Raw genomic sequence first — 16,283 nt, 5'->3', positions numbered from 1 at the left:
TGAAGGGCACGAGCTGGAAGAAGCGGCCTTGATGGTGGCCATTTTCTAATATAAATGACTTGGATACAATATCTTTCACTTTTTTTTTTAAAAAAAAAATTAATTAATTTGATCAAATATTTTCTTTATATTTGACACATTTTATTTTTCTCCCCTCGCCCGAAAAATATGAAAAGTTTATTCTAGAAGGTGTTTTATTTTAGGTATTTTAGAAAAAAAATTAGATGGAACACCATATTTTTGTTATAGTATTTCATGTTGATGTGTCGCCTTCTTATTGGAAGGCATAAATGTCATAATTTATGCCAAGACCCTATAAAAATTATTCTCTATAAATTAATAGTAAACCCAAAAATCTAATAAATTATCTATTAAATTTATAAAAGAATATAAATCAAATATGAGAAATTTATTCATCTTTAACATTTTTCTAAATTAAAGTTACCTGAATTAAATCAACAGTACTCAATCGGTGCGGCACATGCCACCTCACGTGATTTAAAGAGGCTATTTTATTTTATTTATTTATTTATTTTTAAAATAATAATAATAATAATAATAATAATAATAATAAATAAATAAATAAAATGCGTGCGTCCCTGTATCAAATGACGTTTACCCCTTCTCAGAGAAGGCTCATTTTCCCCCATATTTTTCTCCCCTCGCCCGAGAACCAGTCCACCGTCGTAGGAAGTCCGCCGTTCGAAAACCGCCCAAGCCCCAACTGTTTGTTGAGGTGAGAGCCGGCTTTGTTACATCAAACCACTGTCTACAACCGCCACTCTGCGGTCCACGTTGCCTCTGCCAATGGCCAGGTGCTCTTCCATTTCACCAAGTTTGCTCATTTTTCTGTGGATTTTTGGGGTTTTGATTAGTGTCTCTTTCAGGATTTTTAATTATAGTTTGCAAGTCGATGCCTTTCTGTACATGCTTTTTTACGGTTTGAATGTGTTGGCGGCTAACGCGAAAGCCGCTGTTGCAACAGGGGCAACTTGTTCACGACCTTTCAGATAAAGGTCTACGAATGATCTTTCATCCCCTCGGTTCTGCACGCTACCCCCGTGGAACCGGATTCTCTTCCATGAGATACATCCTTTCTTCATCCTAGCCGGGATCTTACGTTTTTGATATTCAAGTGGCTTGAGGGGTTTAGGTTTGCAAAAATTGAGAGTCTTTGTACTGTTTGTTGTCATTTTTAGCCGAGTACTTTCGCTTGTTTTAGTTGTGTAAGGATTTTGGTTGGATGAATTTACTACTCTGTCTTTTTCTTTTCAAAATTACCTGACAGGGGTTTGTAAATGTATCCCATTTTTTCTTAACTAACATCTAAATTTGCGTTTTGTGATGAAGATTGGATATTAAATCAGTTTGGATTATATGGTAATGTACGTGGTCAAGTGTATTTGTAGTTACATATAAGAAAGTGTTTGTGGAAGCATTGTTTCAATGCTCAACTTACCTTAATTTTTGTCCTCCTAGTTGGAAAGCATGTTCCCATAAAGATTTTAATCCTATGTCAATTGTATGAGATCTACTTTTAATATATTTATTCTAATGTAGTCCCACCCTTTCTCTTTCGATCTTCTCACAGAGCCAAGGCCCTAGGGCCATTGTATGCCAATTTTAATGTTGTATGCCTATACGTTTAACCAACTCCTAGCCCTCTTTAGTTCATCTCTAAGTTATTATTTTGAGGTGAAGAGGCTGGTTTTATTTGCACCATGCATGCATCGACTAATTTTCTTCACACAAAAAGAGCCAATTTCTTCTCCTTCTGGAGAAGGGCATGGTTCATGTCAAATATGTAAAGGTCAAGGCCATAGTTTGTACCAATGATGTTGATCTATTGCTTTTAAGTTCTTCGAACTGTGAGACAAAATACTTTAACCATGCACTTCATTAAAGTTTAATGGTCTTTAAATTGGGTCTAGGACCATGGGTTCTTTCTTTAAATTTCTTTGTTAGCTTATGCCATTAAAGATTTGGATTTGTCATCTGTTACGAATTATGTATTGACTTTTTTGTTCTAAGTAGACTTTGTCGTTGATGGAGATGGTTCAGGGACTTTGAGTGTCAGTGTAGGACCTTCAAGTAAGAGCTATCTGTATGCAATTGATGGTATTTTGAATGCACTTGAGATTATGAAGTTGGATAATCAGATGGATAGTCTTGTTGGTAAGGTGTCTGCAGAGTTCATTATGAAGAGTTGGCCCATGGGAAATATGGGTCTTTTGGTTGCTGCTGTTTGTTTGTTTGTTGGTAAGGTTTTTGCGGACTGGGTTAAAGGACTTTGTTACATGGTTAAAATTACCCTTGGATGTCCACAAGGGGTAGCTCAATCGGCTGTAGACCATGTCTCTTGAAGGGGTGGTTACTAGTTCGAATCCTCCTTCCCCTTCCCTTGTGTGGACATGTCAAAAAAAAATTACCCGTGGATGATTTTGATGCTAGTGTCAAGCAGGGTGAGGTACAGCAATAAAGTAATTCGGCTTGCCTAAAAAGGATCGGAAGGGGTTTATGTGACTTGTGACTTGTGACATGCGCATGCTATAGAAAATTAGTGGCTTTAGGGATAGTAGAGTTCCCTGTTGTATTTTGTGTAATAGAAGATAAGTTTACTTTTTAAGTCTCTAAAGTGCTGGTGTGTATTGTATTTGTTATTTTGCAACTTGTATTGGTAGTATATAGTCTAAGCATACATTTATTGGCGTTCTTTGTTGCTGTTATGTGTTTTGTGCTCCTTTGTGTGAGCTATAGTTTTTTTAAAATTTGCACTGTATTTGAAAATTTTGTATACAACTTTCAGAATTCAAAGTTGTAAAATATCTAATCTTGCATCATGCCTTGTTGCCTAAGAGGCCTAACAACCATTCTGCATGCCTGTAGTGATGTAATAGTGCGGTACTTATCCATTCTGAATGCTCCAACTTCTCTAGAGGCATACATAAACTTGAGAGGACTATATGATCAAGTTTCGATGCTTTATTTATTGATTGGTGTTTTGGGGGCTGTCTTGGGTGCCATGTGTGCTTGTGTAGAGCATTAGCTGTGTGGACAAAGCAAAGGAATTTGTGTACCAGACAGGGAATATCACGACTGGGGCAAAGCTGGGAAACGGGCACCATATCGAGAGCTGGGGTAAGTCAGGCATGGCTGCAGACACCAGCCAACAGACGGACACCTCCACAGATGTTGACACCGATGATAAAAACCAAGTGGGTGCCCGCCCGTTCCTTCAACCTATTCACTGCTTTATATATATTTTGTGTTGTAGGAATCTTTGAGCTTAATGGTGGGTCAGATTAGGATTGAGGACTTTTTACTGTTTGTTTACATCAAAATAGCGTGAGCCTTAGTGACTCTTCTCTTTCTTTCTCTCTCACACACACAAAAACACATTTATCACAAAAGGTGGACAAAAAAGGACATTTAATTATATAATCGAACTGCCACTTCCAACATTTCAAGTCATAGAACCTTGGCTTTCATTATACTTTTTCTCTTCATCCTCTCTCTCTCTCTCTCTCTCTCTCTCTCAGCACAGAATCAATCACTATTTACCAAACCTTAATCGCGACCAAAACCTAAACTCGGAGTGTATTACTAAAAGAAAACAAACCTCTGACCTCTATTCTCATGTTTAATTATCATCTATTTTCTTTAACATCCTCACACAACTCCATATTGTTGGTGGGCGGAGCATGGCCATTCCCAAATACCCGGTTACAAACTTTTTTTCTGACCTGATCTCGTTACTACCTCTATTAGTCTCTATTATTGTTTATCCATGAAAGCGTGAATTTGAGCAACTAATATGGAGGACACAACATTTCCAGGCGATATGTACATATTTTATATTTGGGCCATAATGCGTATTCATCAAACAGTATGTAGCTCTCTTTTCATGTACTGTTTTTGTTTATACAGCTCTCTTTTTATGTACTGTTTTTGTTTCTTTGTCTGATCTATTATATATTTAAGATATGTTATAGGTGGATTGTTCATCTTGTTTTGTCTCTTTTCATGTGGCAGCACGATCATTTGGAACAGAAGGCTGGAAAAAAGATGGCCCACAAGTTCCTCCAGGCGACAAAATTTATGAATATATACTGTTCCGTGGGAGTGACATAAAGGTATCTTATGTGCAGACACTCTTTAAATGCTCTGATTGTTTGTATAGTGTATTTATTTAAGTAATATGCTTATATGCATAATAATTTCAAAGTGTGAATTATTCTTTGGAAGAAAGTCAAGACATTGTTTCTGGTGGTTCCACGTGTCAGATCTGACCTTGTCTGCTTGATGAGTTGAGATAACTGCAACAGAGATGCACTTTTATTTAGGCTTTGTCATTGACTTTTAGTGACCCTTAAAGCAGAGCAGTTATTTTTTCTGTTTGGTATGCATTGGTGGTGAAAACATATCAAATTTGAGTTTGATAATTCTCAAAGATAGATCACCGTGGAGCCAATATGACTACAAGATTCGGAGAAAATGAGCTGCCCAGCAATAAGTGGCCTGATCTTGAATGCTTTTATGCAATAGTTGACAGCTTTTAGCCCTTGTTTTGAATGACTCTTACATTGAACACTCTGAAGTTTTACCTTTTTCAAAAAAGAACCAATAAAAATAACTTAACAGATATTATCTCTAAATTCAACTTTTAACGCTTGGTGTTTTATGTTGGTTGATATACTTATGTGAGTAGAATGGTCCTCAAACATTCTTGAAGTTTCTTTTTACAGGATTTACAAGTTAAATCTTTTCCACCGGTTGATCCAGCAATTATTCACGTAATTGGAATGAAGACCTTTTGGTCACATTATAAGTTAAATCAGGCTACACCATTCTGAATTCTTTCTATTTTCTTAGGCAGACTCACTATCCTCGCTCAGTTTCTACATCTACGAAGCTTGCCTCCTGCCGGTAGTGGGTCTTTGACGGATCTTAGTTCCCATAATGCGCAGTTGGGACTCCATGGGTCAAATTTCCAAGGTGGCCTGCCACTCTTCCAACCTGGAGGTAATATAGGGTCTTGGGGAGCTACACCACCTCCTCCTAGCGCAAATGGTGCTGGGCTTGCTATGCCAATGTACTGGCAAGGATACTGTGGTCCCCCAACTGGGCTTCCGCATTTGCATCAACAATCTTTGCTTCGTCCACCACCTGTGGGCTGTCAATGCCGCCTTCAATGCAGCAGCCAATACAATATCCTAATTTTAAAGCCCCTATGCCCATTGGAGCTTCAAACTTACCTGAAATGCCATCTCCTATGCCTCCTGCCAGTCCTAGTTCCCTGAATTTTATACCCAATTCCTTGGCTCCATCAACTCTGCCACCAACTCTGCCTCTGGTGCCTTCAGCTACACTAGCTTTTGAAACATTAGGAAACTTAGTGCCTAACAAGCCACCACCTAATTCTGGCCTTCCAGCAGTCGCACAAAGTTTTAGTTTGCCATCTCTGGCTCCTTTGGCTACGCCTAGTCTGGATATAAATGCTATTGTGCCACCAATCTCGAACAAACCTAGTGCAATTTCTGGTCCAATCTTGTCATTTCAAACCTCATCTCAATCTACCTCCTCTATTCTTGGGAAATCCAATTCTATTCGCACAGAAACACCTGCACCAGCATTGGTAACTCCAGGTCAGCTGTTGCAGTCTGTACCTGCTGCAGTTTCTTCCTCGCAAACTTCACAAACAGCACCTAATGATTTAGAGGTGATTCAAGTATCATCGTCATCTTCATCAGCAGAGCCAACAATGCCAATTTCAGCAGAAGCTCAGCCGCCAATACTGCCGTTACCAGTACCTTCGCGAGTGGCACAAAAGGTGATCCTGTTACATTGTGTGTGTCTAATTACTTGCGGGCTTCTTCCAATTGTCCATGGGCTTGATAAGTTTCATACTTTCTAGTCTGGTCCAATTGTCCATCTGCTTCGTAGTTTGAATTGCTAAGCGTGAGAAAAATGGTGGAGCCAACCTCCCCCAGGAACCTTGGTTGCCATCTTACAAACTTTTTTTGTATTTTCATGAGCTTTATTCATAATATCTATGGGTGTCAGATCAGGTTTATGTGCACTTGTCTGGGATTGAAGCAAGTTGCTAAAGCACTTTAAACTCTTGCAGTTTTTGTTTGGTTGCTCTTCCTTTATCTTTCATGTGAAATTGACTGCTGGATGTGGAAAGCTTGATTTGTAGGTTTTTCACAAGCTGCTATACTTGCTAACCCCATTTAATTGTTTTTTCTTCTGTGAATATAATTGAACTTATTCCTTCTCCATGCTAGACAATGGTAAGGACTTAACAAATATGATGCTTATATTGATATCTTTATGAGGATGCTGACATAGATTTTCTCTATCTCTTTCCAGCCAAATGGAACTCCTTTCCAACTTCGTCATGGTTACTGGGGACGTGATAGAGGAAGAGGAACTGGGGTAATAAAACTTTTGCGTTGTAAAACTAAGTTGGTTTACTGGATGTATATCAAACTTGCAACTTGAAAACTTGCTTGAAGATTTTAATTATTGAATTAGTTTAATCAAGAGTTCTACTTTTCAAGATTTTAGTTTTTTATTCCAATGACTGTTTATATTGCTCAAAAGATTGAGTGATGACTTATTGATTTTTTTTTTCTTTATCTGGAGATAATGTGTTAAGAAAGTAATTATTTTTCTTTAAAAAAAAAAAAAAAAATTGACTTGAACACAAAATTATATTTCAAATTGGAAATTGAAGCTTAAGATATATATATATATATATTTTGTGAGAGAGTTGTGAAGTTTGTGGTTTAAAAAAATTTATATCTTGTATGAAATGATCCAATCAATGTTACAATGATTTCTTAAGATTAGTTGCTTTGATTGAATGGGATTTTGGCCTGAAAAACTGATTGTTGGCATGATCCAATCAATGTTGATTTTTTTGACATTTGGTATCAAAAGCCAAGTTTTAAGTTCAAACATTAATTTTACAATTTATCTCATATTTTAATTAAATATTTTACGTATCGAATAAACTATAAAATAAGCGGCTATCATAGCGGACTTGCTGGTTTCACGGTCACGCGTGCATAACTCAGCACTCCCTCCATGCCGGCCATTGGTCAATGGCACACGTTTCTGGTACGATCATTCATGGCATGGCTCTTAGAGCAACCCTTCATACTTCATGGCCCCATCATCATAATCTATCCAAATCAAAGGGGGGTTGGCTTTCCATTTGAGCTACTTTTCAAGGAGCACATGCTTCTACTTGGTCTAGAGGTTGTTGCTTTTAATTTATAAAACCACAATTACTATCGCTGTATTTATTTGCCAAAAAATTTAATCTGTTATCGTCTTACTAGGGTCCTCTTCATCTCTCTCTGCCTCCTAAACCAATTCCATTGCACAATAAGACTCCCATTGAGTCTCTGATGGTTTTTTTCTAAATTTGTGATGCATATTTTTTTTTTATGCAGTTAAGAGTTAGAATTTATGTAGAAAACCGATTGGCTCCAGTATTCATTGTGATTTGAAACACCATATACGCCTATGAGAATTGTTCATTTATTGGCCTATGTAAAACAAACACCAAGACTTTGCCTAGCCTTTTTTTTAGGCGCCAATTAATCCAAAAATATGCATAAGAATTGTTGGCATTTAGTTAAATTTTTATTTTTTCAATTAAATATTTTACTTATTGGGCTTTAATAAGGGTGATTATCATCTTCAAGTCAGAAAAAGGAGAAAGAAAATCCAATTTTCAGGTATCTAGAATTCCTCTTCCTTGCATACTCTTAGAAGAAGCAAAACTTGACGCCAAGGCTACACATTAAGCTGACATAAATCAAAAGATACTTGAACCCCCCAGCGTTGTTTTTGTTTTTTTTTTAAAAAAAAATGGTTTCAAATGATTCTTTCATAACAATTTATATTTTTAACTAGTTTCTGGTTATGGAAGATAAATGCTACATAAACAATGGGAACAAGAATTTGGAAAAAAAATCTTGGAGTCTATAGCATTTATGTATCTGGAATTAAATGAAACACCAACAAATATAATAGAAAAACATATCAAATAATGCTAAAACGTAATATAATAGAAAAGCAAAATCAAGTAAGCCATCTAAAATTGGTCGAGCATATTATTTCCCTTACAACATGGGCAATAGTATCCAAATTGGGGGAGGCATATAGTACTTGTGTGAAGGATTTGGTTTGTAGTGTAGTCGAATGCTTCTGTCTTTCAAATTGAAGATACCCATGTCAATGGCCCCATCAGGAAAATATGGACGAGTAAAAATGTAGTCATCAGTGTAATATATGGAGTTGGGCTGACAATACGGAAAGTCAGAAGTTGAAATAGATATAGACTGATTGTCTCCCACGAAAAAGGCATCATCTCCTATGTTCTTCACCTCCACCCGCTCCACCACTCTTCCACTTTCATCATCTAGCACAAGCTTGTGCACCGTAAAATAACCAGTTATGCTCTGTGGAATCTGTTCAGATAACGAATCTTCATCGAAGAACCTCCGTAGGAGGAACAAATCCCCGTTAGATGTTTCCACCAGATATGTCTGGTAAGCATGCTCCAAATCTTGGGGCGCAAGTACATTTTTTTTATTGGTATTGACATCGAGGGATATAAGCTCACTTCGATGATCAATGGCGAGAACCTGGCCTTTATAATATAAAACATCAGAGAACAAGTGTCCATACTCATGTTCCACATAAGTCCAAGATTCGTCACCTAATTTCATGAAAACCAAGTCACTAAATTCACCAAATATTGCCACGACAAGGCAATCCGAGTCCTCAGCGGGGTCCGAGGACAATGTAACTTTTTTGACGGTATACTGCTTACCTGACTTCCTTGTATAGACTGTGAGTTTTTGAAGCTGTGGGAGACGGATTTTCTTGTTCCTGAAGGGGTTGAAGAGGATAATGGACGAAGTGTTGGTTACAAAGCTCAACCAACCAAATGAAGAACCGCAGCATCTTCTTCTATTGTAAGGCACGGGGAGGGTAACGTCAGAGATTGTCCGGTCGGTGATGCTGTATAAACTCCGCGCTTTCTCGATATTGTCTTTGCTGGGAACCAGCAGCTTGGGAATTTGAGTGCCTTGTCGTGCCGCTGTCCCCCATGACTTGCATACGGCACCAAAACGAACCATGTCAAAGGGTGAGGCCAGCTTGTGCAGAATCGAATCTAGGAGGTCCGTTGGAAGCCATGCCCAATCTGATTCGGACGTTGATGAAATTGCCATCATAAATATTCAGGTAACAAAGTTTGAAACCAATACTAATTGACGGCTGCTAAGGAGCCTCTATAGAATTGAAGGAGACAATATCACCGCTGCCCTAAATTAATAAGACGTTCACACCGATATCAAAATTTTTTTTTTTGGTTATATTATTTATGAAAGAATTAACGCTATTTATGGAATTCCTTGTACGTGTCAATTTGATTATTGACAGCTAGCATGCACGCAAGAAATTAAGAGAAATAATAACAATAAATAAAAATATATCATCATGATATCAATATTCAATACCATTTATTTCTCCCTTTGCTCAAAACCTGAATCACTCTCGTTAACTCGTAATCTCCAACGACCTCAACACGCGCGTCAACAGAATAGGAATATAGCGGTTGTTCTTCAATATTAAACCAGAAAGATGAATTAGAAAAACCTAAATTATTACTTTTCTCCATATCATAAAGAAATAAACGATTTATTTATTTATTTATTTAACAAATTGCAATCTTTATTGATAATCGTCAATCAATTGGAGTCAGGAAGCCATTTGTCCTCCAAAATCCATATATCTTGCCCATCACCTACTTGCCATATGAGCTTATTTTTAAAAGGAAAAAATGCAAAGTCAGTCTATGTGATTTACCTGATTTGCAACTAACTCTATATGGTATCAAAATGAATTTAAAGATCCTGAAGTATAACTACAAAAAAAGGGTTTTTATTTTTATTTTTTTATGTGTCTACAGTAACATACTTTTTGCCACGTCACTAATTACTGATGTCCTAATTAGTGCTACGCCAACAAAAAGTTTTTTGACGTGTTGAATTTGCCACGTCACTAATTATTGACATGGCAAATTTCACGCGTCAATAAGAGAAATGCTACAATGCAATCAAATGACCACATTTTGCCCATCAAATCCTGGGTGGCAAGACCCAGTCCTGGTTAGGTAAACCATGGTTATCGACTTAAAAAAAAAAAAAAAAACAAAAAAAAAACAAAAAACGAAAAACAAAATCTCAAGAGTAAAACGTGTAGGGTTTCATTTTTTCACCCCAAAATCTTTTCCTCCCTCCTCTTCTTCCTACGCATCTCCCTCCCCCAACGGGGCCAACACCTTCTGCCTCTGCCACCTTCAACCACTGCCGCCTATCGGCGACGCCCACCCACGACACCAGCTCGAAATCTGGAGATGCGCCCAACCACCCGCGACGACGCCCACGCCTACGCACTGCAACTGATCAGAGACGACCACCCTTTGTAATACTTTAACAGTGATAAGTTTAAGGTTTAATGTGTAATGGCATTGATAATATCTATAAAGATCTTTATTTAGTTCAACTCCAGCATTTAGTTTAGTTTTTACAAGTGAGTTTGTGGTTAAAAAAGAAAAGGAAAAGATATATGCAAATTTGCATGAGATTGATTTATTAGCTTGATTTGGTAGATGGGCTTGAGACTTGCTAACAATAGTTAAGGATTTGAGAGTACTAGAAATTTCTGGAAGCTCAACTCTAAAACCTAAGTCTTCATGTCACTCATTCAGAACACATTGTTCCTGAACCATAACAGGCTTGTGGTACTGGTTCTCGAAATTGGAGTCTGAATTGCGACCATCAATATCGCAATACATCTCCAAGTTTTGCGTCGCTAGATGCTGGGTTAACTCTGCAACCTGCATCTGCAAATCTTTAATCATCATGTCTTGTATACTGTGCTCATGGTAAGGGACTTTCTCATTTAGAACCTGTCCACGTTGACCATGACCACCAGTTATAAAAAACTAATGAAAAAAAAAAAAATTCATCTCAAGAAGACACTAAGCTTTTATGCCAATTGACTCCGGGCAGAACTAAGATTATTCTGAAAACGTATAATAGTAGAAGAAACTAAGAATTGAAGATTGAAAAGAGAATTCAGGTATAGAGAAAATAACAAATAGGGAAGAGAAAGTCTCTAATTGCCCCAAATAAGCAAACAGAGAAATAATTCTGAAAGACTTAAACTTAATTGATAATATAAACTGAATCGAAAAATAACGAAGACTATATGCCTTTATATAGGCTAGGCACCTTCAAAATTAACAAGGAAAATGAAAAACAAACCTAATTGAAAAAGGAAAACGAATCCTAATAGGAAAAAGAAAATAAATCTCAATAGGAAAAGAAAAACCCAATCCTTATTAAAAAGGAAAGGGTTAAATACTAAAAAGCCCCATAGGGTTTGACATCTTTATTTTTTGTCTTCTAGGGTTTCTTTTTTATAACAGACACTACAAAAATGCTAGGAATTTTTAATTAGGAGTTTTTGATGTGTCAATGGTATTGACACGTCAAAAACCTCTTTTGACATGGGCCTTTTGATGTTCCTCACCGGTTAAAATGGGGGGGTGTCAAAAATCTCAGATTTTTTACGTGTCTACAGTGCCACGTCAAAAATTTTTGACGTCCTCGAAGTTAGTACATCAAAAAATATTTTGACGTGCGAAAATAGAAGAAATAGTTTAACCATACCATTAAGGCGTCCCATACATCCTCCTTCGTACGAGGAGGTACATCCGCCCCTTCATCCCGTAGTCTTACGTAGTTCCCGGTCTTTATTATGTTGCCGGTTGACCGTTGGAATTTCATCGCGCTAAATCCTACGGGCTACCATGCCCTATTGTACTCACACACGACCTTTTGCCCGGGCGGGACATCCCACCTCTTGTTCGATGGTAGGATGGTTACCACCTGAATTTGGGTCTCCCCGTCTCACCCGATGTCTAACACATTAATAATTGCAAATGTTAATTATTTTGAATTCAATAGTAATTACATAAATTTTATGCGTATTCAATATTGGTATTTAAAGCATATATACTTACTTATTGTTCGAAGCTGGCGAACGCCAACACTTCTGGAGGATCATCGGGCTCCAAGTCACCTGAGCCATCATCCACGTCCTCCTCATAGTATTGTGTCTCGCTATCATCCGGATGCGATGGCTCACTGTATGGGATACTACTGTTTAACTTGGGGGGGAACAACCACTCTACCTCGCCGTGTGCACATATCCCTATCTCGCTCATCGTAGGCACTGGAGTGCCAAGATCATATGAGGCCTCCGTGTCATACGGAACCTGCTGAGACCCTTCCCCATGCTCAGGAAGTAGTAATCTATACCCCGGCTCGTCTATATGTAGGTTCCCTCGTCGTCTACTCCTCCCCCTGGTACTCATGTCAACCTATGAAATACATAACGCAACCAATTAATTATGTATATAATAGATAAAATATGCACCACAATAACCAATCAATGTAGAAAGAAATAATATAAAACACGTCAAATAATGTGAACTATATATATTATTACAGCAAATATTTTTTTAACCACATATGGATCTAAGTCTTGTCGGATGTAGTCAATATCGTCATGTGGATCCACTTCATTATTGCAGGTCAATAGGACCGGCTCACACTCATGGTAGTTGACACATTCATCATCAGGACCTTCACCTTGACCAACGTCATATACGTTTCTAGGTTTAGTCCCTACAACACAAGCCCTATCAGGGTCCCTTTCATCTTGGACATAAAAGTCTTGGTCAACTTGTGACGTTAGCACATACGGCTCATCAATAATTTCCTTGCCCCGGTGGAGAAGGTTTTTGAAGCTGACAAGCGTCATGCCATACTCGTCTACTTTGTACCCCCTGTCCCTCGTGTTGTCCTCCCAATCGTACTTTAACAAAATATACTTAGTCCTGTCGAAGTACTCCACCTCAATTATTTTCGTTAACTTCCAATAGTATGTTTCGCCATCAACAGTCGGCACGCACACGCCGCTGTTCTGCGTCTTCTTTCCAGCATCGAATGCAATGGTGCAAAATAGCTTCCCGTTAACCACATATATGTTGTATCTTGTAGCTGTGGCCTTCGGCCCTCTACAATGCATTACTAGTTTGTCACCTATTTCCTTCCTTCATCGATCGTTCAATCGATCGACCTACGAGTATATTACGTACAATTAATCACAAAGGAGTTAGCTTTGTTAATTGTTATGAAACAATAAGTAAATATAATCCAACTCTTTCAGTTAAACATCACAGTAGTCTTATGTAGTCACGGTACCAATCGCAGAACAGCGAATGATGTTGGGTTTCCAACTGATCTTTCGTCGCTCGCCCCCTAACGCATGATCGCCTAAGTATATCTATGTGCACCCTACAATACGAAATTTAAATTCTATTATAGTTCACAACTAAGGGTGATTCACCACCTGAAGTTGCATAGACCACTAACCCGACTTACGTTCGTAGTTGAAAGAACTCGTCTAAGTTAAACATAATGTATCGGTGAATTTGTGTCAATGCGACACAGTCGAGGATAACTCGTGTTCCCGCCCCTTTTAAATCATCCGGGTTTCTTTGAGCCCTATTGTGAAATGTTAGTGCATTGTCTAAATACCTCGAGTAGAACGCCATCAACTCTGTTGCTATGTAGCCCTCCGCAATGCAGCCCTTAGGAGCCGCTTTATTGCGAACATTAGATTTAAACCCCCCAAGGCTCCTACATATGAACATAATTCATTCATTACAGTTAGTGACGGTTTTATAATGGATGAAAAAATAAATTGATGGATAGTAGTAAAGTTATTTTACCTCTCTGCCGAATACATCCACCTATACTGTACCAGTCCACCTAGTCGGCATTCGCGGACAAGATGCACGACCAAGTGAACCATCACGGTAAAAAAACTTGGGGGGAAGACTTGTTCCATCTGGCACAAAGTGATACAAATGTCACCCTCTAGTCGGTCCATATCATCTTGTGTCAATGACATTGAACATAGGCCCCGAAAGAATGTAGACATCCCGACAAGTGGTCTAACCACGTTTGTTGGCAGTGATCCACACAATGTAATAGGAAGAAGTTGTTGCATAATGACGTGACTGTCATGGCTCTTCAAACCGGATATCGTACGATCACTAAGTCGTATACATCGGGAAATGATCGAAGCATATCCGTCCGGCACCCTTACATTTCAAAGTACTTTCAAAAAATGTGTTTTCTCGTCCTTAGACATCGTGTGGCAAGCTATGGGCATATATGTTTGACCATCCTCGTCCGTGTACGGATGAAGTGTATGTCTCAACCCCATTTCTTGCAAGTCTGTGCAGGCTTGGAGGTTGTCCTTCATTTTCCCTGGAATGTCCAGTACTGTGCCAAGTATGTTGTCCATCACATTTTTCTTAATGTGCATGACATCAAGGTTGCGCCGCAATAGATTATCTTTCCAATACGATAACCTAAAGAAAACACTCTTCTTCTACCACAATACGTTAGCTCTCGCCTTCTCTTTCTGTAAGCCCACTCTTCTTCCGTTTCTTGTCTTTTTTCTTATTATCCTTCCTTGCCTTTCCGGCATTTTCATCCCCATATGCCATATCTTCTAACTATCTAAGAATTTCATCTCCACTTGGCGCATCGGGGGCACATTCTAATTCTTGCTTGCTGTCAAATGTTCTTCTGTTCCTCCTCCACAGATGGTCCATGGGTAAGTATCGCCTGTGCCCCATACAACAAAATTTCTTCTCGTCTTTTAACCTCCAAGACCTTGTCAAGTACATACAATAGGGACATGCCTTCATATCCCTGTTAGGCCACCCGAACAAATCTGTGTATGCCGGAAAGTCATTAATTGTCCACATCAACTACGCGCGCAACATGAAGTTCTTTTTCTTCGACACGTCAAATGTGTGTACACCTACAGTCCATAATTCCTGTAACTCCTCAATTAAGGGTCGAATGTAGACATCTATATCCATTCCAGATGACTTTGGGCCCGGGATTTTCAGGGATAGTATAAATGACGTTTGTTTCATGCACGTCCAAGGAGGCAAGTTGTACGGTACAAGCATTACAGGCCAAGTGCTGTGGGATGAGGTCATGTTCCCGAAAGGATTAAATCTATCTGAGGTTAGTCCAAGCCTGACATTCTTGCTGTCTGATGAGAAGTCTGGATACAAATTATCGAATGCCCTCCATGCTTCTCCATCGGCTGGATGCCTCAATACACCGTCCTTAGTTCGGCCTTCTGCATGCCACCTCATATAGGGGGCAGTATGCTCATACATAAACAATCTCTCTAGTCGTGGTATGAGTGGAAACCACTGCAACACCTTGACCGGACGTTTCTTACTCGATGATATGGGTTGACCATCCTCATCCAACTGAATTTCATCCTTCCACTTAGATAGTCCACAAACAGTACATGTATCCAAATTCTTATTGTTCTTCCAGAATAACATACAATCATTACAATACGCCGGGATCTTCTCATACTCGAGGCCCATGTCCCTTAGAAACTTTTTCGCTTCATATGTATTAATAGGCAAAGCTTCATCACTAGGAGGCAGCAACTGATTGATGAACTCAAGGAAAGATGAAAATATTGTGTTACTTAGTCCGCCAACACACTTCAGATTGTACAGATGTACAGTAGCACTAAGCTTGCTATGTTTGGTCCCATCATGAAGTGGCTTCTTTGTCTTTTTAAGCAAGTTGTTGTACTTTAGTACGTCACCATCGTCAGCTTCTTCATTCACAGTTTCTTCATTTCCATGCTGATAAGCACTGAATGTTGCACATTCAAGCCTCTTAATTTGCATATGTTAATTCCTTAACATTGTTATTTGTTTGATTTTGTTTTGTTTCGGTGTTTTCAAGTTATAAATAAAGATGCAATTAATTCCATTGATTTTGGGCATAAAAGCACACTTGAGATGATTAAGCTTAGCCAATCATAACAGAGGACCTATATGTTGTGGTTAAGTTTAATCAAATAAAGGAAGGGATTAATTCGGAATTTCTCAAATTGGAGTCAAAATCGGATTGGATTCAAATTTGGATTCTGCATACGTCTCGGTATTTTGGCCATAACTTCAGCTCAAATATTCGATTGAAGTGATTCAAGCGGCACTGGAAAGCTAACTTAAATTTCTACAAATCACTTTGAAATAGCATTTTCCCAATTCGGAGCACCGTAATGCC

At 38.5% G+C, this 16,283-nt stretch overlaps 1 protein-coding gene and 1 pseudogene across 1 annotated transcript; one reads left to right on the top strand and one right to left on the bottom strand.

Moving 5' to 3' along the window:
• Nucleotides 1-3,149: 3,149 nt before the first annotated feature.
• Nucleotides 3,150-6,562, top strand: LOC132165020 (protein decapping 5-like; annotated as a pseudogene).
• A 1,576-nt stretch (nt 6,563-8,138) lies between these two features.
• On the bottom strand, nt 8,139-9,254 carry LOC132165019 (F-box protein At2g17036-like). The gene has a single exon (XM_059575532.1). The coding sequence runs from the start codon at nt 9,252-9,254 to the stop codon at nt 8,139-8,141; it is 1,116 nt and encodes a 371-aa protein (XP_059431515.1).
• Between the last annotated feature and the right edge of the window lie 7,029 nt (nt 9,255-16,283).

The sequence above is a fragment of the Corylus avellana genome, chromosome ca11 (genome assembly GCF_901000735.1).
Source record: "Corylus avellana chromosome ca11, CavTom2PMs-1.0".
Lineage (NCBI taxonomy): Eukaryota > Viridiplantae > Streptophyta > Magnoliopsida > Fagales > Betulaceae > Corylus > Corylus avellana.
Note: the sequence above shows the minus strand (reverse complement) of the source record. Positions and strands in the feature narration are given on the sequence as shown.